The sequence below is a fragment of the Phacochoerus africanus genome, chromosome 12, assembly GCF_016906955.1.
Source record: "Phacochoerus africanus isolate WHEZ1 chromosome 12, ROS_Pafr_v1, whole genome shotgun sequence".
NCBI classification, from domain to species: domain Eukaryota; kingdom Metazoa; phylum Chordata; class Mammalia; order Artiodactyla; family Suidae; genus Phacochoerus; species Phacochoerus africanus.
Genome location: NC_062555.1, coordinates 72,305,286 through 72,329,951, shown reverse-complemented (window position 1 = coordinate 72,329,951; position 24,666 = coordinate 72,305,286). Strand labels below are relative to the sequence as shown.

General features: G+C 59.2%; 1 protein-coding gene and 1 long non-coding RNA gene across 4 annotated transcripts; one reads left to right on the top strand and one right to left on the bottom strand.

Annotated features, from left to right (window-relative positions):
- Window positions 1-24,549, bottom strand: PITRM1 (pitrilysin metallopeptidase 1). Of its 3 annotated transcripts, none has more exons than XM_047754495.1 (27): window positions 24,448-24,549; window positions 22,193-22,295; window positions 20,192-20,298; window positions 19,915-20,066; window positions 19,316-19,430; window positions 19,145-19,241; window positions 18,360-18,520; window positions 17,308-17,434; window positions 17,087-17,175; window positions 16,450-16,578; window positions 15,762-15,875; window positions 15,490-15,586; window positions 14,714-14,848; window positions 13,490-13,628; window positions 8,476-8,592; window positions 6,962-7,094; window positions 5,983-6,103; window positions 5,822-5,898; window positions 5,460-5,625; window positions 5,201-5,301; window positions 3,467-3,587; window positions 3,088-3,144; window positions 2,565-2,677; window positions 1,588-1,713; window positions 854-999; window positions 535-637; window positions 1-460 (listed from the first exon to the last, which is right to left on the bottom strand). In XM_047754495.1, exons 1-27 carry the CDS (start codon window positions 24,498-24,500, stop codon window positions 367-369), a joined length of 3,093 nt encoding a protein of 1,030 aa, XP_047610451.1. In that variant the 5' UTR covers window positions 24,501-24,549; the 3' UTR covers window positions 1-366. The 3 variants fall into 3 exon arrangements, with proteins under 3 accessions (XP_047610451.1, XP_047610452.1, XP_047610453.1); XM_047754496.1 differs by having other exon boundaries at window positions 22,193-22,292; window positions 24,448-24,540; XM_047754497.1 differs by lacking the exons at window positions 22,193-22,295; window positions 24,448-24,549 and having other exon boundaries at window positions 19,915-20,086; window positions 20,192-20,272.
- LOC125112358 (uncharacterized) lies at window positions 17,367-19,321 on the top strand. The gene is made up of 3 exons (XR_007131128.1): window positions 17,367-17,648; window positions 18,039-18,113; window positions 19,105-19,321. It is a non-coding gene; the product is annotated as an uncharacterized LOC125112358 (long non-coding RNA).
- Window positions 24,550-24,666: the final 117 nt, after the last annotated feature.

Genomic DNA, 24,666 nt, shown 5'->3' with positions numbered 1-24,666 from the left:
TAGGCCAGAGTCAGCTTTTATTTTTAAAATACATATTCTAGGATTAATAAAGTAAAATAAGCATTTATATAATTAAAAAAACCTTAAATTATAGTTTGTGCATCTCCAGCAATCAGTGCGAGACTATTTCTTCAAGACCCTGACCTGCCAGGGCAGACCTTAGGCAAATTCTAAGAAGATACACGCACGATCAAGACTTGTCTAAGCAGAAATAACTTAAAGGCTGGATGGAGTTCCCGCTGTGGTGTGGTGGGTTGAGAACCCGACTGCAGGGGCTCGGGCAGCTGCAGACACACAGGTGTGACCCCCGGCCTGGGCGCTGTCGCGGTTACGGCTCAGACGCGATCCCCGGCCTGAGGACACCTGCTATCGTACGATCCAGGACGGGTCCTTCGCGATCCTCGAGTTTTCTGGTCCCAGCAGCGCCACGCCGCGTGTGCTCCTCCCGGTGCCCAGGTACCTAGGGGCGGGCGGGGTCACTGAGGCGCCCGCAGGGGTCGCAGGGTCTCCACCCAAGTCCCCGGTCCAACTCACCTGTTGCTCACGTCCACCAGCCCCTCGCGGCAGACGGCAAAGAGCTGCTCGCGGTGCACCTGCTTCATCTCATCCGAGAGGCCGTACAGGAAGTGGTCCAACCCTGAGGGCGAGCGCAGGGGAGGGGTGGCAGGTGGCGGCCTCGTGGGTGGCCCTGTTTCTGCCCAGGGTCACACCGCTGACCTTCCCCTCCCCCCTCGGGCAGTCTCCTCCTGGCTGGACGGAGGCAGGGCCAAGGCGGACCCTGGACCCGCCCGGGACGGGGGAGGGAGGCCAGCGGGGGGGTGACTTGGGTCAAGGGGCCGGGTGTGTCCAGTACCTCTGTCTGAAGGAGCCACGGGAGCGTCCACGCCGGCGAAGACGGAGAGCTTGGCCTCGTCAATGTCCTGCTGCGTGAAGCGCCCGGACCGGGCCCAGTCCACGGCCTCCGCAAAGGACTGCAGCGTCTCCATGGAGCGCGGGTCCCTGGGGACCGAGGAGTCACTTGCACACTCACCAAGGAGCCAACGGGCCAGGCAGAGCCAGGAAGTCGGTGTGGAGACCCAGCCTGTTGCCCCGCTTCACCGCCACGCGGAACACGCCTCGGACCCAGGAGTGGGCCGGGCAGCGACCAGGAGGGAAGAGGACACGCAGCCGGGTGCACGTGTCCCGAGGTCTCAGGCAGCAAGTGCCTCGTCTTCCGCGTCCAGCCTGCGTCTCGGGCGAGGCCTTGGCGTGGAGAAGAGCCGCCTTTTCCCCGAGGCCCCAGGCCCGGGACGCAGACGCCTGGGGAGCCAGGGCCGTGGAGCTTCCAGGTCAACCTCTGACACAGCCTGGTCCCCAAGCTCCAAGTCCGTCTAAGGTCCAGGTTTTCTGTCCCCCCCCCCCCCCGCTGTCCCTAAGACCTGGGAACTGAAAGGACCCTGCTGGGGGTGGGCACATGCTGACACGGTGACATCAGTGAAAGCGACTTTTCTGGAGTTTGCTCTGCATGAAATGACCCTGGAGACAGAGGGGCCAGCGACCCAGTGACAGACGCCGCCTCCCCACGGGCGCCGGCAGCCAGAGCCCCACCTGTAGGAGAAGAGCGTGAATATCCCACCGTGGCTGAGCCGAGCGCCGCCGCCGTAAGCACCGCCTTTCTCTCGAATTTCCACGTGCAAGAACTTGGCAGTCATCAAGCGGGCCAGGACCTGAAGGCTGAAACGACGAACGCAACGCAAATGAAGAGGACCACGCCGTCGGCGAAGCACAGGCGCCGGAAGCTCAGGAGGTCGGCTGCTTAAGGGACATCCAAGTGAAAACCAGACCGGACCCTCGTGACGTTGTATTTCACATAAAAACCAGGAGAGGCACGTGGGGAGGATGCCCTCGGAACCCAGCCTGGATGCCAGGGCCGAGGTGGGGCCGCAGGACGGCCCTCCGAGCCGCCGCCTCCCTCCGCAGCCTCACGGCGCGGGGCTGTCAGCGCCGCGGGTGCATCGCGCAGCAAACAGGCGTCACCGTTCTTCAGACCCGCTGCCAGCCCCTGGGCATGTGTGTGCACACATGCGTGTGTGCGCATGAGGCCTCCCTGCCTCAGAAAACACCCTCCAATGGCGACTTTCTTTCGATGGGCCCTGTGTCCCCCACTGCTGCCCTGGACACTCGAGGATGGTTCCAGAAGCGCCTTCACAGGGCAGCCCCGGGGACCCAGGAGGTGACCGGGCAGAGGGCAGGAGCGTGGAGGGGGGGGGACCCCACCCTGGGGGCACCGAGAGGTGGGCCAGGCCTGCTGGGACGGGCTCTGCTTCACACATCTTTCTTTAGAAATTTCTATCGTTCCTGTTCCATAAGGAACTGGCTGGGAAACTATAAAACAGTCGGCAAGAAGCCTACGACCCTGCCTCCCGGGGGCAGGGACCCCTTGTTAGGTTACCTTCTGAACCTCCACCCTCCCGTCCATCAGCACAAACGCTCACCCGCCCCCCCGCCGGCCCAGAGCCAGGGGACCAGCGGACAGGACAGCAGTGTGGGCGGCGACCCTCAGCAGGCGGCCGCCCGGCCGGTACCTGGCGTGGTCGGGGTCCGTGTACGGGGCGGTCCTCACACACTCGGCCACGTAGTTCACGGGGAACGGGAGCAGGAAGTGCGTCTTCATCTGGCAGGGCTTGAAGGTGGGGTCCTGGGGGCAGAGGCCAGGCCGCGTCACCACGGGGCCCCCGCCAGCCGGGCAGGTGCCTGGCCACCCGCCTGGGATGTGCACACAGTAACAGCCGGGCTGTCAGCCCGCACACGTCCTCCTTCAAACCACGACGACCCAGACGCCACAGGGTCACGCACTCAGGGACAGGCCACTCCACAGGGCTCGCGGTGTGGTGGAGCGTGACCTCCGTCTGCTCGCCTTCCCAGGAAGGGGCTAACCCACCACCACGACCCAGGGCTGGGGGGGGGAGGAACATGACACCACACGGCCGTGAAATCAGGTGGACTGAGCAGCACAAGGCTGAGTCACAGGACGGGACCCGAGGCGCTGTACCCGCCGGGGCAAGGGGCCCGCCCGGAAGCCTGGGGACGCAGCAGAAGGGCCCTCACCGTCACCAGCTTCCTCAGGACTGGGGCGCTCCTGCCGGCTCCGCCAGGGGCGGGTTTCTGAAAGTAAAACGTTTCCAAGAGGAATGAGGCGCGTGCCCGCCCCCGGGCAGGCTTTGAGGTCCCCCCGGGACAAGCGTCAGGGCGCGTCCGCTTAAGTGCACAAATGGGGGGCACTTCCTGGCAGCCTCTCGGGGCCGGGGAGCAGCAGGGGGAGGCTAGGGCCTGGGACGGGCCCGAACGACCCAGCGGTCACGGCACAGGACGGAGGCCCTGCTGCTCTGAGGCTGGCCTGTCCCGCGCCCGGAGGAAGGGGCCAGCGAGCGCAGGGTCCCCTCTCTGCAGGGGACGCCCTGCCGGGGTGGGAGACGCCAGGCCTCACCTCCACCACCTGCGGGCGCACCGGCTTCCTCTCCTTCTGGCTCCGGCTCAGACTCCGGATGAAGCTGTCCACGGCCCTCTGCGCCTGAGGCATCTGCTGGGGTGTGGCGTTCACCGCACATCTGTACAAACAAGCGCACACAGAAAGCCGCTGCTGTGAGAGGTGAACCAGCACCTTCTGTATAAAGAACACAAAAATAAACAGACCAAAAAAAAAAAAATTAAAAGGAGTTCCCGTCGTGGCGCAGTGGTTAACGAATCCGACTAGGAACCATGAGGTTGCGGGTTCGGTCCCTGCCCTTGCTCAGTGGTTTGAGGATCCGGCGTTGCCGTGAGCTGTGGTGTAGGTCGCAGACCTGGCTCGGATCCCGTGTTGCTGTGGCTCTGGCGTAGGCCGGTGGCTACAGCTCCGATTCAACCCCTAGCCTGGGAACCTCCATATGCTGCGGGAGCGGCCCAAGAAATAGCAAAAAGACAAAAAAAAAACAAAACAAACAAAAAAAACAAACACAGAGAGTGCTTAAAACAACAGATGTGAAATGGTTACATGGAAACCTGAAAACAAAACCTGCCCGGAGCGAGAGCAAATCGAGGCCACGTCCTCGCCAGGAAGCTGTCAGGGTAGAAACAAGCCTTTCCCTGTCGGCGTCTCACAGCCCATCAAGGGCTGCTTCTGACTAAGCTGCGCTCTCCCTGAGGGCACGGGGAAGCCTGGGAACAGAATCACTGCCGAGAGGGCAATGAACCAACCGGTCACTACAGGAGAAAAGTGTAAGCAGCCAAAGGACCACCAAGCCCTCAGAAACATCTTACGTGGCTCTTGCCAGTTCCAGAAGGTTCGGCAGGTTAAGAACCCGACTAGTATCCATGAGGACGCGGGTTCGACTCCTGGCCTCAATTAGTGGGTTAAGGATCCAGCGTTGCCGTGGCTGTGACATAGGCTGGCAGCTGCAGCTCTGATTCAACCCCTAGCCTGGGAACCTCCGTATGTTTTGGGTGCAGCCCTAAAAAGAGAAAAAAATTCCAGAGTCACAGATCCTGTCACAAGAAATTAGCTGAACCACACGGACGCTCACAAACTGGATCGTTTCTCTTTTGGGCCAGAAGCGCCAGGTCTGCTCTGGCGGAAGCACCAGCAGGCACCCACACAGCAGTGGGTGCCCTAGGCCTAGACAGACTGCTGTGCACACTGCTCTCGCCCTAAACCTGCACGGCACTGTTCAGTGCAGGGAACAGAAGGCCCACGTGGTAAGCGGGTTCCCCTGGCCAGGCAGAAGGGCTGGCAGAGCCCATGGTGCCTCGGAGAACTGCCAGGAAAAAACCCTGGGCGCCATCTGCCGAGACCCGCACGCCAGCCCCAGTCTGCGCTGCTGGTGAGGCCGGGGTCGCAAACTCACCGGCTGCTGGCCTTCCAGTCTCGCCCGCGCTGCGGAGGCTGACCCCACACTGGCGCGAAACAGTCCCGAGAGGAACCTCTGCGCCTGGGGTGGGGCGCAGTGAGAAGGGGCAGCGCCACGCTCGTTGACGGAGCACCTGCCGTTTGCCAGGGCCTGAGCAGCTGCGCGCCTCGCACGGCCCAGAGCACGCCGCCTTCCCAGGCGCGACGCCCGCGTGCAGGATCAACCCCGGCCGTCAGCAGGCCGTCTACATCACCAAGACCGCGGGTGGAAGGCTGGCCAACCCCCCCCCCCGCAGCGGCGGCGGGGGGCGAGGGTCCGACCTCCGCGGCCCGTACCTCAAGCTGTCCCGGTTCAGTAAGTGCTTTTTGATGCGCGGCAGCTTCTTCAGGACGGGCATGAGGTCAGCCGTCTCCGCGATCCTCTTCATCAGCCTCACCTGAGCCGAGACGGACGGATGAGGCCGACGCCCAGGCAGAGAGGGTCCCCGATGCGGGGGCCGCGGGGGGCCCAGCCTGGACAGGGGAAGGGTGGGCCCCGGGCTGGGAAGAGGCGCACGCGCCAGCAGGGCTTTCCCTGGGAGATGCGGCCCGTCACCTGGTCCATGCCCCCGAAGGCCTCCTGCAGGTCCCCTGCGGACGCCAGGGTCCTGCCCGCCCTGATGGACGCGTACAGGTGGCCCGAGTCGGGGACGCCGTTGGCCAGCTCCTGGGCCATCATCTTCACCAGCACGCGGAAGCGCTCCTCCTCCTCCAGGCGGGGGCTGCGGAGACAGAAGCTGGGAAGCGCCTGGGACCCGCCCGCACCCCCTTCAGCACGGGGGGGAGGGGGGGGGGGTCACAGGACTGTCCTCGGACAGTCCAGCCACAGGCGTTAGTGGCACACTAGCTTAGAGACCAGACACACGGGGAGGCCTGCGCCCGAAGGCCCGCCGGACCCGGGCCTCTGCCGCCGGTTACCTGTTAAAGACCTCACTCCACAGGTGCATCATGTCGGGGAGGTTTCTGTCGAGGCAGAAAGACGAGAAGAGCACACCCTGCACCAGGGAAGGAGGAGGACAATCAATCACGACGCGACTTCAAGGGAAGGAGACCCGAGGGACGCGGCCCGGCCCCGCTACCTGCTCGTAGGTGTCGAGGTGCGTGTCGTCGGGGAGCACCTGCGGGCTGGCGGCCAGGCCCCCCGTCTTCAGCTCCACCTGCTGCGCCTGCTCCCTGTAGTCGAGGCTGCCGCAGCCCAGCCTGCACGGGCAGACGCCGGGTCACCGGTGGGCTCTGCACGCCCAGCACACACGTGCCCGTCCCGCACTGAGCCTCACACAGCCCTGCTTGCCCTCCCACGGCAGCCCCGCCATTACTTGGTGGGGAACCTGCAGGATAAGCCTTTCTGTGTTTTTCAGCAAAGCGGAAGCCACCTCAACACTGACGATGCCTTAGAAGAAACAATCTAATCCCTGCTCCTGAGGCAGGAAACAATTCACACCACGGCGACTGAGGCCCGAAAGGGCAGGTGGTGGGAGTCATGTCCGCAGAAGGTCCAGGCACCTCCCCGGCACCCGACACAGCAGGTGCAGGGGCCCGTCCCTTCCCCGTGTGCCCGGAGGCAGGAAAGGAACCCAGCCTGCGGCTCTCAGGACGGAGCAGAGGGACAAGGACATGCGGTGGGGGCCCGCCCCAGTCCACAGGCCAAGGCCAGCAAGGCCAGGATCACAGGGTCACGACCTCAGCTTAGCGGGCAGGCCACGCGACGCGGCCTCCCAGGGTGACCCCAGGCCCACATGTCACATTTAGTGACTGGCCTTTCCTGATGAAAATAATGACTCTTTGTAATCATAAGGCTCGGTGGGTGGGAGCTGCATCCGCGTGACTACGTTTATAAATAGACTCACGTTCCAAATCTTAGTTGGAAAGCGGGATTTTCATCAGGAAAATCCTCAACGAATACCCAGCCGAACTTCCAAACACACCGCGGCACCCCCACGGGACGTGAGACCGAGAGGGGTTCAGTGGGAAGCGCGGAACGGTGCCCGGGGACGACGCGCGAGGAGAGCCGCTCGCGGCGAGGACGCAGGTCTGAGGGCACCTCGGCCGGGCTCTTACTTGGTGAGGACGCTGCAGAAGAGCGGCACGTACGGCCGCAGCTCCTCGGGCACCGAGTTGAGGCTCGCGAAGGCCCTGAAGTAGACCAGGCCGTTGGTGGGCTGGGCGCAGCACTGCACGGGCACGTCCCCAGCTGCGGCACGAAAGGACTTGCTGAACTGTGGCCACGTGACCAACGTTCAATGGTTTTAAAATACTAATGCTTTTCAAGAGTGGAGGTTTCAATGTCGTGTTAGAAAAAACAAATAGCCATTGGCTTGCTATAATTCAGACGCATTTCCCTACTGTACTTAGATTAGGGCAAACCTCCAAGTCTTCCACGCGGTGACCCGAGAGCTTCTGGACGCACAAAAGAGCAAGGTCGTCCTGGGGCTTTATAACCGCCCTGCGACCCGGCTGCCCCCGCCCCGCCGACACTCAGACCCTCCCTTGTATCAGCAGGGACCCTGGCAGGTCACGTCCACTACAAGTGACCTCACGTGACCCACCCCGAATGCTCCTCGTGGCCCCAACGAGTCGCATCCCCACCCCAAGAGGACCCGATGGCCACCGCACTCTGAATCCATCCTGCTCAGCAGGCCTGGCCTCTGGGCCCCGGGTCCCCCGGGCCGCTGTGGGGGCTACTTCTACGTCCCAGCAGCAAGCCCCAGACCACCGCAGAACGAGGCACCGACCAGTGACCGATTCTGTCATGAGCTTCTCGGAGAAACCAAACTGCGGGGGTTAAAGGGTGAGTGGGAGGAGTTCCCGTCGTGGCGCAGTGGTTAACGAATCCGACTAGGAGCCATGAGGTGGCGGGTTCGACCCCTGGCCTCGCTCAGTGGGTTGAGGATCCGGCGTTGCCGTGAGCTGTGGTGTAGGTCGCAGATGCAGCTCAGATCCCGCGTTGCTGTGGCTCTGGCGTAGGCTGGCAGATACAGCTCCGATTAGACCCCTAGCCTGGGAACCTCCATATGCCGCGGGAGAGACCCAAGAAATGGCAAAAAAAAAAAAAAAAGGGTGAGCGGGAAGCGAACCCGCAGCCCAGAAGCCTGGCCCACAAGAGGCTTCATGGGCGTGGCCACGGGCACACGACTAACTCAGGAGTAGCGAGGAGGCTGGGCCCCGTTACAACAGGCAGGCGGAGACACGTCCCAGAGGGCAAAGGGCATCCTGGGCACAGCCTGAGACCCTCACTGGACGTGGGACCACGGTGCAAGGCCACCTCCAAACTCCCTGAAAGAGCAGCAGCCGTGTCAGGGCCACAGCAGAAGCCAGTGACAGGAACGACGCAGGAGGACCCTGGGACAGAGTGACCCCTGTACCCCCTGCAGCAGCCCCGCCTACAGCTGGCGCCCCCCTCCCCCCGCCCCCAAGGGGACACACAGGTCCCGAGTCGCCACCTGCCGTCCATGGAATGTGGACGGCAGGGCTAGACACGGGCTTAGGGCCCCCGGAAGTCCTCCCCTTCCCCCGAGGACGCTGCGGTGCAACTGACCGCCAGCCAGGGCAGAGGACCCGCTGTCGCCACTGACCTGCCGTTGCCACCTCCAAGTCCGTGGCCGGGACGCGGGGCTCGATGTCAGACACCTTCAAGGCGGGCAGACAGGACGCGTCCTGCGGCTGACTCTGCTGCGCCTGCAATTCTAAACCTGGACGGGGACACGCGGGTCTCACGCCACCATCCCCTATTTCCAACGGCCTCCGAGGACCTGGGTCCCCAGCGCTGCGGGTTAGGGGCCGTGGGTCCCAGGGAAGCAGAGCCCAGCACAGGGGGCTGCGCGGCCGGTAGCGCTTCTCCTGCTTGTCACGCTCTGCTCGAGCAGGTTCCCCTCCAGCCCCCACTGCACAGAGACGGACCCTGGGACCGAAACTCACTGACAAATCACAAGATGCTGGTCCCGTGGACCCACGTCTAGGTCACAAATCACGACAATGTGTGGAACACACTTCTGGGCCCAATCTGATCTCACACAGACCGGGGGGGGCGGGGGGGAGAGGGTCTCAGGGGCATCCGAGGGCCCCACACCCGCCTCTGAGTTCCCGGCACCAGGTCCCAGGCCCGCAGAGGGTTGGGGCAGTGGCTCGCGGGCACCCCACCAGGCCCTGTGGAGGCCGCAGGGGCCAGCGCCCCACGCAGCCCTCCCCCGGCACTGTCACCCAGACCAGCAGTCTTTGCCCCCCCACCGTCACCCCTAGTGCCCTGGCCCCTCAGATCTCCCCCTGCCCCCCGCCCCCCCCCCCGCTCTGGTCCTGAGCACAACTCCCACACGCCCCCAGGAAACATCAGGCATCAGAGGCCACAAGAGAGCACCCCCTCCCACTAGATCACAAGCCGCCCCTCCCCCGCAAAACTGTGAGGCCGATGTTTCCACCGTATCAGTTTCCCATCTCCCTCTGCGTCCGGCTCACAGGTGCCCACACAGCAGACCCACCAACCCGAGGCGACACGGAGCGTCTGTGAACTGCCCAAGGGCCCTGCACAGGTCCCTGTGTGACACTTTTAGCGAGGGCCCCAGCCCCCCACGTGCTGGTGCGGACGGGAACACACTGATTTTCCTAAGACAACACACCTCCGCGGCCAGGCCAGAACCTGCCGACTCGGAACGCGGGCCCGCTGCTTAGGCGTGGATCGACCTTCTGTGCTCCAAAGGCTTTAACCACAGACGCAAGACGGCTGGGATCACATCAAACTAAAAAGCTTCCGACAGCAAACGAAACCATCGGCAACGTGAAAAGGTCTGCTACACAACCGGAGACGGTATTTGCAAATCAAATGGGATCTGGCAAGGGGCTAATATCCAAAAGAGCTACAGAAATCACTAACAAAACCAGGGAGTTCCCACTGGGGCTCAGTGGTTTCAAACCCAACTAGTATCCATGAGGACATGGGTTCGATCCCTGGCCTCGCTCGGTGGGGTTAAGGATCCGGCGTTGCTGTGGCTCTGGTGCAGAGCAGCAGCTGTAGCTGGGATTCGACCCCCAGCCTGGGAGCTTGCACATGCCGAGGGTGTGGTCCTAAAAAGCAAAAACGAACAAAATACAAAAAACAATTCAATTTAAAAAGGGGCTGAGGCCCTAAACAGGCATTTTTCCAAAGAGGACATGCAGGAGGCCAACAGACAGATCAGGAAAAGCTGCTCAACACCACTGGCCCTCAGGGAAACGCAGATCGGAACCCATGAGCTGTCCCTGCGCACCTGTCGGAACAGCCGGGATAGAGACAAGAGGTCACCCGTGTTGGTGACGAGGTGGACAAACTGAAACCCTGGCGGTGGGAATGCAAACTGGTGCAGCCACGATGGAAAACAGCACGCAGATTCCTCAGAAAACTCCAAGTGATGGTGGCACAAACACACACGGATAAATGGAGCAGGAGAGAACCAGAGACACACCCACACGCCTACGGTCAGTTACTCTCAGACCAAGGCTGGAGGTCTATCTGCTGGAGGAAAGACAGTGTCTTCACCAAGCGGCGCTGGGGAGGCTGAGAGCCCCACGGAAGTCAATGAGGCTGGAACACACCCGCACGCTGCGCACAAAACAAACTCAGGATGGCCCGAAAGCCTCACGTACAAGACACGACATCACGGAAGAGACGAGAACAAAGGCCAACACCCTGACACAAATCACGCCAGTGTTTTCTCAGCTCAGTCTCCCAAGCAACAGAAATAAAAGCAAACATAAACAAACGAGACTTGACCAAACGTACAAGCTTTGGCACAGCAAGGGAGACCACAAAGAAAATGAAAAACAACCTACAGACGGGGGGGGGGGGGGGGGGGAGTATCTGCAAATGAAGCAACCCAGAAGGGATTAATTTCCAAAGTATACAAACAGCTCATACAACTCAGTAACAAAAAAAGCAACCCAATCGAAAAGTGGCCAGAAGACCTAAACAGACGTTTCTCCAAAAAGACCCACAGACGGCAAACAAGCACATGGAAAAATGCTCAACATCCCTGATTATTAGAGAAATGCAATCAAAACTACGAGGAGGTACCACCTCACACCTGTCAGAATGGCCATCATTAGAAAGTCTACAAATGACAAGCGCTGGAGGGGGTGTGGAGAAAAGGGAACCTTCCTGCACTGTTGGTGGGAGCGTAAATCGGTACAACCATTATGGAAAAGAGTATGGAAGTTCCTCAGAAAACTAAATACAGATCCACCACAGGACCCGGCAATCCCATTCCCCGGGCACATATCCAGACAAAACCACAATTCAAAAGATACCTGCACCTGTACGTTCACAGCAGCACTGTTCACAATCGCCAGGACGTGGCGACAGCCTAAATGTCCATCCACAGAGAAACAGACTAAGAAGATGCAGTACACACACACACACACACACACACACACACACACACGCAGGGGACTATCACTCGGCCACGGGAAAGAAGGAAATCCTGCCACCTGCAACAGTACAGATGAACCTCAGGGGCATTTTCTCAGTGAAATAAGTCAGAACAAGATAAATACCTATGGTCTCACGTACACATGGAATTTAAAAACAAAAACACAAAAAAGCAAGCTCACAGATACAGAGAACAGACTGGTATCTGTGGGGGGGAGGGCAACGGATGAAGGGGGGTCAGAGGAGCACCTCCCAGTTATAAAACGAGCAAGTCCCGGGGACGGGAGGGACCACACCGTTACCGCGGTTGGTCACACCGCGCTGTGTGTTTGAAAATCGCTCAAAGAATAAACTGCAAACCTTCTCTTCACGAGGCAAAAACTCCATGAGTGGTGACGAACGTCTCCCAGACGGACTGTCTCGCAACCTACAGACACGTGCAATCTCTACACGTCCACCTGCAACTCACGAGCCGCGCCTCGGCTACAGTCTTTTCAAAAGGCAAGACGGAGCGTGGCAACCGGCACGCGCGAAACAGCCGTGCTCATCGAATCAACCACCGTCCGCAGGGACGCGTATCGACGGTATCTGCAGCAACAGGGGAGGACCTGGAGACGATCACGCCGGGGGACGTCAGACCAAGACAAACACCGTGCGATGTCACTCACATGCAGAGCTAAAAAGATGGTACAGGTGCCCTCTTCACAAGACAGAACCAGACTCCAGGACACTGGAGACAAACCCACAGTCGCCCAAGGGGAAGGGGGGGGGCTAAGCGAGGAGCTTGGGGTTAACAGAGCCGCACGACTCTACCTCAAACAGACAAGCAAGGACCTACCGCCCGGCACAGGGAACCACAATCACCATCCTGCAAGGAAGTGCAACGGAAAAGAGCACGAGAAAAGACACACATGCACAACCGGACCGCTTCACTGCACACGAGAAACTACTCCGCACTGGAAACCAACCACACCGCAATCCAAACAAATTTTTATGAGGGAGCTTAAAGTAACCGCATGTCTAGAGGAGAATTCAGAGAATACAGAACAGGTTAAGCGGAGCTCCCTGGTGGCCGAGTTAGGACCAGCACGTTCAACACGTGGCCTGGGTTCAAGCTGTGCTCTGAGACCTGAGATCACACATCAAGTCGCTACATGCCATGGCCAAAAAAAAAAGAAAGAAAAAGAAAAAAAAAGAAACAAACCATGGTCACATGTGGACATTAATTTTGTCTCTACGAAACTCAATCCCCTCGAAGTGAGCACGAGCAGAACGACTGTTTACCCGCAGTCCACAGCACCTCCCGATGAGCCTGACAGACGTCCTGTGCGCCCCGTCAGCCTCTGCTCTGTTTCTGTGGGAGTGGAGCACGTGTTTGTGTGCGCTGCAGATGAGTGTGCACGGACCTCAGCAGCATGTAACTCACATACGGGAAAATCTGCGAGTTCCAAGGTATAATCGAACGAGCTCTGACAAACGGACAGATGTGCTACCACCCCAGCCGGCTCCCTGCCCGGCCCCGGCCTCCGGCCTTCTGTCACCGGAGCTCCACCACCGGGGTCGCAGGTGTTCCTTTGTGCCCGCTGACATCAGCTGGCCTAAAGCTTTGTGCCTCATCGACTGCGAGCATCAGAAGCCGGTGCCCCCCGGGGGGGCAGAGGCTGGGCGCGCCCCAGCGCGTGGACCCCGTGTTGGTGGAAATGAGCTGTTTCACGTTCCACGTGGATGATGCTTCCTGTCTCCCGAGCAAACACTCAGGACTGGGACTGCTGGGTCCCTGCTTCCATGAGCACGTGCCCGCACCACACGGGGCTTCGTGGGCAGCTCCGGGCCCGGGCCCGTGCCTGAGATGGCACAGCTGACCCTGCCCACAGGGCCCGTTCTGAGTTAACCACACACTGCCACCCGACACACGCTCAGGGGCCTGTTCCCGCAGCCCCTGCTCAGAGGAGGCATTTGTAAAATCTGTCGAATGAATAAACCTCACAAAGCCGCCGCCTTTCCAGTTCTCCTGCCTTCGGCCGGACCACAGGGTGGACGTGCCGAGAACTGCGGCCATCCTGCTGGGCCTGAACCCTGCACCACCACAGAGCTCTGTAGATGTCCACTCACTGGCCACAGCGAGCCCTGCCCCCGACTCTCGGCTCTGGACAGTGCAGCCTGGATGAGGACAAGGGGTCACCAAGCCTGACCTTTCTCGTGGAGCCGCTGCTTGTCCTCCGGCGAAAGAGAGCTGACCTTTTGCTTCAGTTTTTCTGCTTCCATCTGCATTTGCTTCTCGGAATACTTGTCATCAGGCGTCATTGATAAAGTCAACTTGTGCTGATTATTCTGCAACAACCAGAGCAACAGAAAAGCCAAATGACACCCAGACTTTAGCAATAAGCCCCACACGCCGCCACCAGGGCGCTCTTGGCCCCATGATTCCATCTTTCTGTTCACGCCGAAGGTGACAGAACCTGCCCCAAAGGGCTGCGTGCGCGCAGCAATTCTCACGGTCCAGCTGCTGCGTGGTGACCGCAGGGTCCACGCCGGTACCACCGCCGTCAGAAGCACGGCCACCCTGGCTACTGTGTCTTAACCATACGTGCAGTGACACCCAATGCTCCCGTCACACCTTGGTGGCACAAAGAAACTGCTGCACTTTTGAATACCATAAACCCCTGGCTTTGGTCTAACTGAAGATAAAATACTTCAACTTCTATCTAGCCTTCGCCATACCATTCACTTCTCAAAGGCGGTTACTAAATTCTCCGCTCAGTATTTTATGAATCACGAGCACAAGACGCTGGCCTAACGCACAAAGAAGCATCAGGCGGCTTGGTGTGCCTCCTTGTTTGTTCCAGCAACTGCTGCCACACACGCACGACAGCTCACCTGTGACCCCGCGCACACTGAGGGCTCTGCAGCACGAAGACGCCACACAAAGTGACTGGTAACCTGGGGACCGAGGCCGAGGGCACAGAGCACAGCGCTGCTCCCCCAGGCGAGGTCTCAGCACCCCAACCCCACCAGGGACCATCCCCCCGGGAACACACACCAAGTACAAAATCCCACAAATCCGGGTAAGCGACCAGAACGTTCACCCACAGAGGCAAGCCCCTCGTGTCCCACACACTCCTACTGACAAACAACAGAAACACAGGCCGGGTTTGTCACACGTGTGCCCGCACGTACACATATACGGACAGAAAACACACAGGCGTGTGTTCAGACAAAAACCAACTTGCATCAGAATCTAGAAAACAGAATTGCTAAAGCTGATATGAGCACTTATGTCTGTAATTAATAATCAATAAATTGGTACCTATTTATTATCAGAAATTGACTTACACAACGTCGATTAATATTCCTAACTTTCATTATTACAAAATTCAACATCGAAATGAGAGACTTAAGTTCTCCAACTTTCTTACCTTAAAATACTGTTGCACTTTTTCTTGCAAAAACTTTGGATTGTCCTCCAGGCACTTCCTGAACTGCGCCACCTGAGCGCCCAGCTTTAGGAGCTCCACGGGGTCCCCGTCGTGGTTCCAGCAGGAAGCTATGTGCTGCGATGGGGGGCAGGGGGCGCTCAGCACCACGCAGGTGACCCGGGCTGTGTCAGCCCCAAGCACCCGCGGCCCGACACGTCATTAAGATCTGTTTCTACACTTAAAACCGCCCCAGACAACGATTCACAACATCACGTCCTTCTTCCTCCAGAAGAAGAAAAGCTAAACTCACTTCATATACATTTTTCCCCTAATAAAAAGCTTAGGTACGCTTTAAAAACTATGTTCTGGAAAATACGATCACCCTCAGATCAACCGTTAGCAGAAATCCCCGTCCATCTAAAGCACTTTGTGTAGGAGTTCCCGCTGTGGCACAGCAGGTTAAGGACCCGGCACTGCCACAGCTGCAGCTCAGATTTGATCCCTGGCCTGGGCACGTCCACATGCGGCAGGAGTGGCCAAAAAAATCAAAACTAAGAAGTACTCTGTGTAAATCAGTTAGAAAATAAGACACTAAAGAGCTAGCGAGAGACGGCGTGTGAAATCGACGTGAATTAACTTTCTAGGGACTCCCAGCCCCGGAACTTCCAAGATGCAAATGAAAGGCTCCGGGAATGAAGAACAATCTATATTTTCAAGAACCACGAATTCCAAAAGTAACCAAGCAAGAGAAACGAGGCGTGACAGCCATCACACACCAGCGTCAGGGCGAGTCCGAAGCTGACCGACTGGTGCTTCATCTGTATCTCAATCTTATGGAGCAAAGCTTCGATCCGATCAGCTTCAAATCCTTTCCTACGGAAACATCGAGAGCTCAGATGTGAACAGAAATCAGGGTTTTTGAACAACAGGGCAGCAGAGATACTATTCCAACAGCCCGCGTGGACGAGCGCGCTGCGCTCTGCCAAGAGCCGCCGGCGGGATCCCCACCCCAGGCCTGAGGACGGGCGGCCCCGCAGAGGACACGCACTCGATGACGCCATCCAGCGTCCTGTCCACGAGGTCGCGGACTGCCCCGACGTCCTCTTCCGCGACCCCCTGCAGGCCCACGCTGAAGTAGGCCTCCCGCGTGCAGCCGTTGTACCTGGAACGCAAACACGGGGGACGCGTGAGGGCCCCCACAAGTCTCCGTGGGCCCACAAGACGCTCTCCTGAAAAGTCAAAAGCGCCACAGAGCAGGTCAGAGCCCGCCACACCCCCAGGGCCTCCCGCGACAGCAGCGACAGCAGCGGCCCGAGTATTCGCCCCTCAGACAGGTCGCGTCCCCACTCCCGCCCTTTACACATTTCTAAGAATCCCCACACTGTAAGCTTGAGCCTTAAGGCAGAGCGAACCCAGAAAGGGCGAACTGCTGAGGTTTACAAACTCTTAAGCTATCAAAGAACATTTAACGACCTGATTCTCAAATCAGGCGGCAGGCAAAATGCCGTTCTGAGCTGCCCGAAGGGCTGTCTCGCTGGGTTTGTCTGTTTTGCCAAATGTCCCCTGCAAGGGACGCTACCAGCCTGTCCTGGATCCACAGCCGGGGCAGCATGGGAGCCGCCTCGCGCTACGGGACGTGAGCTCCCGGCTGTGATAGCCCCAAATGTGCCCAGACATTGCCGACTGTCACAACGGCCCCCGACGGGGGCCCAACGCCTGCCCCGCGCCCGGCATACCCGGCGTCGGGAGAGAAGCCCGTGCCGAGCCCAGACTCGATGAGGGACTGATAGAAAGGGGCGCTGGGGCCGCTGACCAGGAGCGAAGACAGGAGGCTCAGCGTGAAGGCTTCAAACGTGTCGGTGATGCTTCATGTGCAGGGAGGGAGACAAAAAGGGACAGCGGTCGGCCCTTTCAAACGTTGCCAAAAGCATTCAAGTCACCGTCGAATCAACGCTTTCGTTGCCCCCCAACTGAAGTTCTAGAAATGCCTGCATTTCAACTTCTATTTTTAACAGCTACGTGGACCAAAAGACCCCCCCAAACCAAAAGCCGTGTTTTTGTTGGCAGAGCGCTGACCCACTGGGATGTGGGGCGGGCTGCTGACCGCAGGCGCCAGGCACTCGGCGTGCGGTCACAACCGCACGTCCCCACGGAGACGAGAACCCCGAGGAGACGGGCCACGCGGCCCAGCCGAGCGGCTGCTGAGGCGGGACGGCCACGGCGCCAGGACAGGGCGCCTTCCCGCCCGTGCCCCGCCCGCTGGGACTCGAGCCCCATGTGTCCGGAGCGCTTCCGAGGCCGGAGCCCACGGGGTGGTCCCAGCTCAGTGGCCTTGGGAGCCACCCGCCCCCTGCGCGGCGCTAGGACACTCACTGTGGCAGGAGGAAGCTGACACTGACGGTGGTCTGTCCCGAGGAGCCGGTGGCCAGCGAGTCCGGGGCACACGAGATCTGGAACTCTCTCTGGGAGGGACAGGGCGTGGGCGGGGCGGGCCGCGTGAGCAGGTCCAAACGCCCCCTCCCCCCCCCGGGGGGGGCTACAACCGCCCAAGGGCCCCCAGACGAGCTTCCCTTCCTGAGCCTGGAGACACTCACCGGCTGGTCCCAGGGCTTCTGGGCCGGCACCGCCGTCTGGGGCTCGATTTTCTGAAATTTACTCAGCGCTTCTTCATGAATTTGTCTCAGATGCTGTTCCAGCGGGAAGTTCCCGTACGTGAAGAACCTGAAATTTCGAGAGAACAGCGTACTTCATCTGAGGCCAGAGACTAGACAGACGTCAACACCGGCGGCGTGGGCTGCAGCGGGCCGAGTGCCGGCCCCCAGGCCCAGTGCCTCACACGCGCTGCTGCTTCCCCCAAACGCCAGAGAGGCTTTTGCTCTTCTTGTGAGATGTGCTTTAAACAAACACAAACTGCACAAAAGGGGGTCAATGAAAGGTAAGTCTGGCCAAAACTGCTCTTCATCTTCCATCCCTGCTACACAGGCGCTACAGGAACCAATTGAGTTACATATTAAAATGCTTAGACCTTGGAGTTCCCATCGTGGCAGCGGAAATGAATCCGACTAGGAACCATGAGGTTGCAGGTTCGATCCCTGGCCTCGCTCAGTGGGTTAAGGATCCGGTGTTGCCGTGACCTGTAGTGCAGGTTGCAGACACGGCTCGGACCCCGAGTTGCTGTGGCACTGGCGTAGGCGGTGGCTGTAGCTCCGATTCACCCCCTAACCTGGGAACCTCCATATGCTGCAGGTACAGCCCTAGGGGGGTAAAAAAAAAAAAAGGGTACTATCTTCCCCCTTGAAATAACCTCACGAACATGGCTTTCCAGGAGTGTTTGCTGTATCTACAAATATAACCATCAGCATTCCATGAACGATATCTGAAACAAGCTATGCATCAAAAGGTCAGTAGCCAGGGTTCAAGGGTGGCAGCCGCCACTTCTGGGCACCTGTGCAGGGGAGGACCTGCCACCCAGCACAAGGCTGAGAGCAGGGGGGAGGGGGTGGGAGCTGTCAGTGTGGACACGAGGGGGCGCCCAGGAAACGAGGACCTCATCCAAGCGCACAGAGTTAACGGAACCCCTGACCGTGACACAAGCGAGGCGGGGCACTCAGCGCAGGGAGCACAAACCCCTCCACAGGCAGCCTACCTGGCGTTGCTGGGGTGGTAGTGGGTGGCGTGGAAGCGCCTCAGCTGCTCCCACGTGAGGTCCGGGATGCACAGGGGGTCCCCTCCAGAGACCACCGCATATGTGTGGTCGGGAAGCAGTCGGTTCTGAAGGTGCTGCGAGAATATCCTCTCGTTATCCGCCTTCAAGTGAAAAACACACGCGCATGAACACCAGCGCCACGTGCTGTCTCCCTGCAATCCGGCCACTTGGCTATGTCCCAGGCGTGCGCCCACAGCACCCGGCAGGTGGCCTGGCCCTCGTGGCACACAGGGACGTCAGCCACGTGTCCTTTTCGGCGGAAAGGTGTGTACGTGGGGTTTTTGGACGCGACGCTGCTGTGCGCTAAGAGCCCCCAGGATGCAGCTTTTCCTTTGCACCACTGGCAGGTTCCTGGGACGCGCCCCGGGCAGGTTCGCCTCGTAGGGGCGGCTCATCTGGCGACGTGAGCCGGAATTAGGCTCTGCAGGCCCCCCTGAGGCTCGGGCCTGAAAGGTGGAAGGGCCAGGCCTCACTCAGGGTGGTCAGGAACAGGTTCGGCCGGCACAGAGGCGGCAGGTCGCGGGCCATGGGGCCCGGCACAGTGGGGGGCTGCTGTCCGGTTCGCTGTTCTCTGGTCCTGCTCAGAGCACTGTCCCTGCTAAGCCAAGTTCTCACAAAGACAATCCTAACGACGGCTGGGGACCCAACAGTCCCCAAGCCCACCTGTATGTCACCGTTTACACAGCAGGACAACGTCAACGCCACACAGAAATGAGAACACTCACAAACGCGCCCTTCATCTCGTTGAAGACGACTCCTTTGAAGACCAAGGGCGTCTGCGGGTCGTTGGGGTCCTCGTGCTCCAGCCGCCATCCTTCCTGCCTGGAGAGCGACAGTGACCACGAGCCGACAGTGACCTCTGCTCAGGTCCAGATCGCCCCCCGATCACTACGTACCAGAAATCCAGCTCCCGCAAGCAGGGGAAAAAGGCCGCGTCCAGATACACAGACAGGAGGTTCTGGAAGTCCTTGGGGTTTTGTGTGGAGAACGGGTACAGCGTGTAGTCACTAGCTGGACACAAACAAAGAGGCTGTAAAAGACAGCAGTTCCCACACGACACGTGGAGGCAGCTCGACTCGCCCTCACAGCAGGCCCACGCTGGGGCCCCAGCTCGGGTCACCTGCGGGCCCAGGGGGACAGCCGGCCGCGAGCGCCCACTGCCCGTGCTCAGCTGTGCTCGGGGCCCACGGCCATGCCCAGCGCCAGCCCCCCACTGCCCGGTGCCCTGCGTCAACACCCAGACGCCAGCGCCAGAGACTGAGCTTCACGGCAGTGTCCCCCAAGAAAACGGCTGTCCCCCTGTCCAGAAAAACTCAGATACCTTTCTCCCAAACTCCAGGTTTTATAATCAGCCACCACGTGGCCTTCCTGAGGTGTTACAGACAGAGAAGGGCAGGTCAACCCCCAGCCCGCGGGTGCCCACCCCCCCAACCCGAGAGCGGGGGCGGGGGTGGTCCTCGAACCCTCGGCAGACCCGCGGGGCCGCGCGTCTCACCCGTGAAGGCGTTCATGAACGTGCACAGCGACCTGTTCAGCATCTTGAAGAAGGGGTCCCTGCAGGGGTACCTCTGGGAGCCACACAGGACTGTGTGTTCCAGGATGTGGGGTGCGCCTCTGCTGTCTGCAGGAGTCGTGCGGAACTGCACGCTGCGGGGGGGAAGGCCGGCCTGCGGTCACGGTCACGGGCCTGCTCCGCGGCGGGCGGGGGGTCAGCCCCTGCGCGTCCCCCCAACTTCAAAGCCCCGAGGCGAGGCAGGAGCTGCTACACGCACCTGAAGGTGTTGTTTCTGTCCTCCCTGGCCAGGTGCAGGTACTGCGCGCCCGTGCCATCGTGGCTGAGCCTCACGGCCGTCAGGGACAGCTCAGGGACGGCCGTTACCTGAACCAACGGGGGAAAGAGCGGCCGCTGACGCAGCTGGGAAGGTGGCCGGTAGGCCCGGGGCCAGCTCGTTGTGGGAAGTGGGCGGCCCCGCCCAGGGCTGGGGACCGGGGACCAGGAGCTCCACTCCTTCCCAAAGGCTCCCAGCTGCCTGCCCCACCTGCCCCGGTGCCCTGGAGGGAGGAGCCCCGGGGCCACGAAGTCTGCGGAGACCACAGAGCCTGCATGCAGACCCTTCTGCCCCCAGGCTGCCAGGGTGCTGGCCTGGAACCTCTGCTCCGAGGGAACTTGGCAAGGGCCGGGGACAGGAGATAAACATGGGACAGACGGGCCGGGGCGCTGAGGGCGGCTCCTGGGACTCGGAGGCTTCCTTTGGGTGACCAGTCCCTGGCGGTGAGTGGGGACTGTCCCCAGCTCCCAGCGGGAGCGCCAATCATTCCCCATGAAGCCAACCCATCCTCTCTCCACCGAGGAGTGTTGGGGGGGGGGGCCGAGACCTTCGTGTAAGTTCCACTGTCCTTGCACTGAAGCGACTGTGTCAAGCCCCGCTCCAGCCACCGGCCTTGCTGATGCGACTGGCTGGCAGAGTGAGAGCAGCACCCTGGAGGCCCTGCCACAAAATGCTCCGCGAGCAGCCTGGCGAGGCCCACCTGATCCAGAGCTGAGATTTCTGGGTACCTCAGTGCGCTGCTGTGCTTGCTAAGACGTGATCCATGTATTTAAAACTGGCTGCCCCATAATAGGGAGCTCCTGCTGCAGCTCAGCAGGTTAAGAACCCGTCTCTGTTAAGGATGTGGGTTCGATCCCTGGCCTCGCTCAGAGGGTTAAGGATCCGGCACTGCCGCAAGTTGTGGAGAAGGTCGCAGGTGCAGCTGGGATCTGGCGCAGCTGGGGCCGTGGCCTGAAGCTGCAGCTCAGATTTGGCCCTTAGCCTGGGAACATCCATATGTCACAGGTGGGGCCCTAGAAATAAAAATAAATAAAAACCCGTCTGTCCCATAACAGCTTTCACAGTAACTATTTTGCCAAAAGGATCATGGCTTATCCTCAATTAAGTTTCCATAAAACCCGAGACATAAAGGAAAAGAATTAAAGCCTCTGAACGAGGTCTTATTAACCCTGACACTATTAGAAACCCGACATCTTCTGAGCGCCTTGAGGGGCCTCACAAACGCTCTCGCCCGTGACCACAAACTCAAGCGGCTCTCCCGGACCCTGCTGTGCCCCCTGCCCCTCGCTGGCCCTGCTCCTGGCACACCCAACCCATGCCCACCCCACCCGGCAGACCCCTCTCCTGCGTCTTCCTCATACCCTCTGCCCTCCTTGCCCTGTTCCTCCTGCCGCAGCCGCACACGCGTCCTGGGCTGTGGGCTGCTCCCCTCTGTCCGTCAGAGAGGCAGGCGCCGCGTGCAGCCCACAGCCAGTCACTCACGTGACGTACGTCGCTTCCAATTACCGCGTTAGAGAAACGACGCCAAAGTTTACGCGCAACAAGACAAGGGCCAAGTGAAACCCGCTTGAACACCAACTTCAGCAACCACAGGCCCATCATCTCTTTTCTGTTTCTGAAACCACGTGGCTCAAAACCAGAAAAATTTTGCCTACGTTTGGAGCAAACTCAGCTCAGCTGATGGCAAAAGCTGACCTGAACAGATGTGGGGCCTTCTGTCTTTCTTGCAGCAGCCAGTGGGAGCCAGCCTGTCTGATGCAGAAACTTTCCAAGAACAGAAAAGGGGTCAGGGATGTGTACTCACTCAAGAGTGAGGCATTCCTTTCCTCTGCAAACTCTGCTCTTTTGAGGGCCTGCTGTGAAGCGGGGGAGCCAGGGCCTGGGGACGTGGAGGAAAACCAAAACCCGGGAAGCCTGGGCTCTGGGGCCTCACCGGGGACATACCTGGCTGACAGTGAACCCGTGGAGCTTCTCTCCGACCTGGTACCGCAGCGCCCTCTCACAGGCCGCGCTGCTCTCCCACCTCCATGCTCTGAGGTCCGCGCTGCTGCGTTTAAGGAAAGTTATCAAAGTGAGACTGATTTGCAGCAAGACTGGCTACACAACTCAGCAACAGGGCAAAGATATTGCCGTGTGAGAAAGAATTCAAAGAAAAACTTAAAGCTTGCATCTTCCAAACACTTCCCTAAAAATTCCCACTGAAGTTCTTTCAACTTTATCTCAATTCAGCTAAAGGCTCATCAGATCAACTAATTAAATACTGAGAACCTTCAATTTGCATATATCATGTATAACTGGAATACAGTATGCACCCATTTTTCCCTTACGTGTTTAAAAAAACGACTTGCACACCTGCACTCACACACCAGCACACATGCCTAACAACGTGAACACCACTCGTGAGCGCCCCAAGCCCCTCGCCCAGAAGGCCAACAGAGAAACCAGAAATTAGGGACTATTCAGTTGAGAAACTCAGTCCTAAGAATGATGTGGGCACGTGATGCTGAACCCCCAAAACACAAAAGATAGACACGGTATGCCTCTGAGTAGGTACTAAGAGGTAACACAATAGGAATGTGTATGGATGGTAAAAATACTAAGAAAAGCAAGGAAATGGTTTCTGTAAACCAGAAGAGAGATTTCATTTAAGAGAGGAAGAGTTAGGGATAATCTTAAACTGGGTATTGGCGACACAATTTATTTTTAAGTAATTTTTCTCTCAACTGTATTATGCATTTCATGGAATATTCTACACTAAGAAAATATTCCACTTATAGAAAATATGCACAGAAAACACCGATTCATTCGAAAACAAGCAATATTATGGCGATATTCTATAAAAACACAATATTTCACTCACTGATTTAGCAAACTCTAGAATTATGGGAAAGAGGATTTTAACCCAAAGACACCAAAAGGGCACCCCCAAACCCGACCTCCTCCCCCATCACTTCTTTCCCTGGTCTAACACCAGATAAACTCCACCATGAAGTAAACAATTAGCATGAAACTAAACAATTTATCTTTCCTTTTTTTTTTCCTCTTTAAGGCTGCATCCACACACATGGAAGTTCCCAGGCCAGGGATTGAATCCAAGCTGCAGCTGTGGCCACGTCGGATCCTTTAACCCACCGCACCAAGCCAGGATCAAACTAGAACCTCCACAGCAACAAGCTGCTACAGTCAGATTCTTCACCCACTGCGCCACAGTGGAAACTCCAGCAATTCATCTTTCTTTAAAAAGTGAAATGTGGGAGTTCCCGTCGTGGCTCAGAGGGTTAAGGACCCAACACTGTCTCCATGGGGATGTGGGTTCCATCCCTGGCCTCACTCAGCGGGTTAAGGATCCGGTGTTGCCACAAGCTGTGGTGTAGATCACAGCTACATCTCTGATTCGGCCTGCCTGTGGCTGTGGTGTAGGCCCGCAGCTGTGGCTCCAATTTGACCCCCGGCCTAGGAACTTCCATAAGCCGCAGGTGCCATTAAAAAGAAAAAAAACAAAACTAAAATGTTACGACGTTTTACAAACTCAAAGGGAAGGACGCTCATTCATATTTCGAAATTAAGTGCATTCTTTTCCCATAGACCTAGTCATTAAACGAGAAGTTCCATTCCCAGAGGCTCCACTTCCACCAAGAATGCAGGTTAAGTGCAGGTGCGGAAGCCTCAGGCCTCCTCGCCCCCGCCCCCCAACTACAGGGAAATGGGAGCAAATGACTCTTCAGACCCAAAACTACCGGTTCCTTTTACTCCTCGCATTAAAATCCTCATCACTGACAGTCCCTCAAAAGCCCCGACAACCTGCGGGCAGGGCCACCCGCTCTGGGGTCGCCTGAGGACTCGGAGGCAGAGGGGGTCAGGCCAGGTCTTCTAGGGCTTTACCCCAGGCTTCCCTGGCTGCACCACCCAACCCTAAGCCGACAGGGGCACCCTTCCCTTCGGGGGGCGACCGGGACTGGGCTGGGGCGGCCGCGGCAGAGGGGCCGCTCTGCCACCATGAGGGGCTAAAGGAGCCCCTCACCCAGGCCCTGCTGGGGTGCTCCGGAGCAGGAGCCCCCAGGGGAGAGGTTTCGGGGGGCAGGAGACCCAGAACAGGGCCCTAACCCAGGAGCCTCCGCCGCCCGCCCGCCGGCGTCCCTCCCTCCGGGCGACTTCCTGCGCCTCCCCACACCCCCGCCGCCACCGCCACCGCGTCACACCGGCCGCCAAGGCTCCGCAGCGCGCCCCTCGCCCTCCAGCCGCTGCGCCACATGGCCGAGGACCAGCACGGCGGCCGCCGCGACCCCGCGGATCCCGACGCACGACCTGGGGCGGGACGCGCCGGCCGCCACCCCATTGGTCCGTTCTCAGGAGGACGCCCTCTCCAATAGGCTGGCGAGGAAAGGGGCGGGCCCCCGCTGCGGCGGGGCGGGACCCTG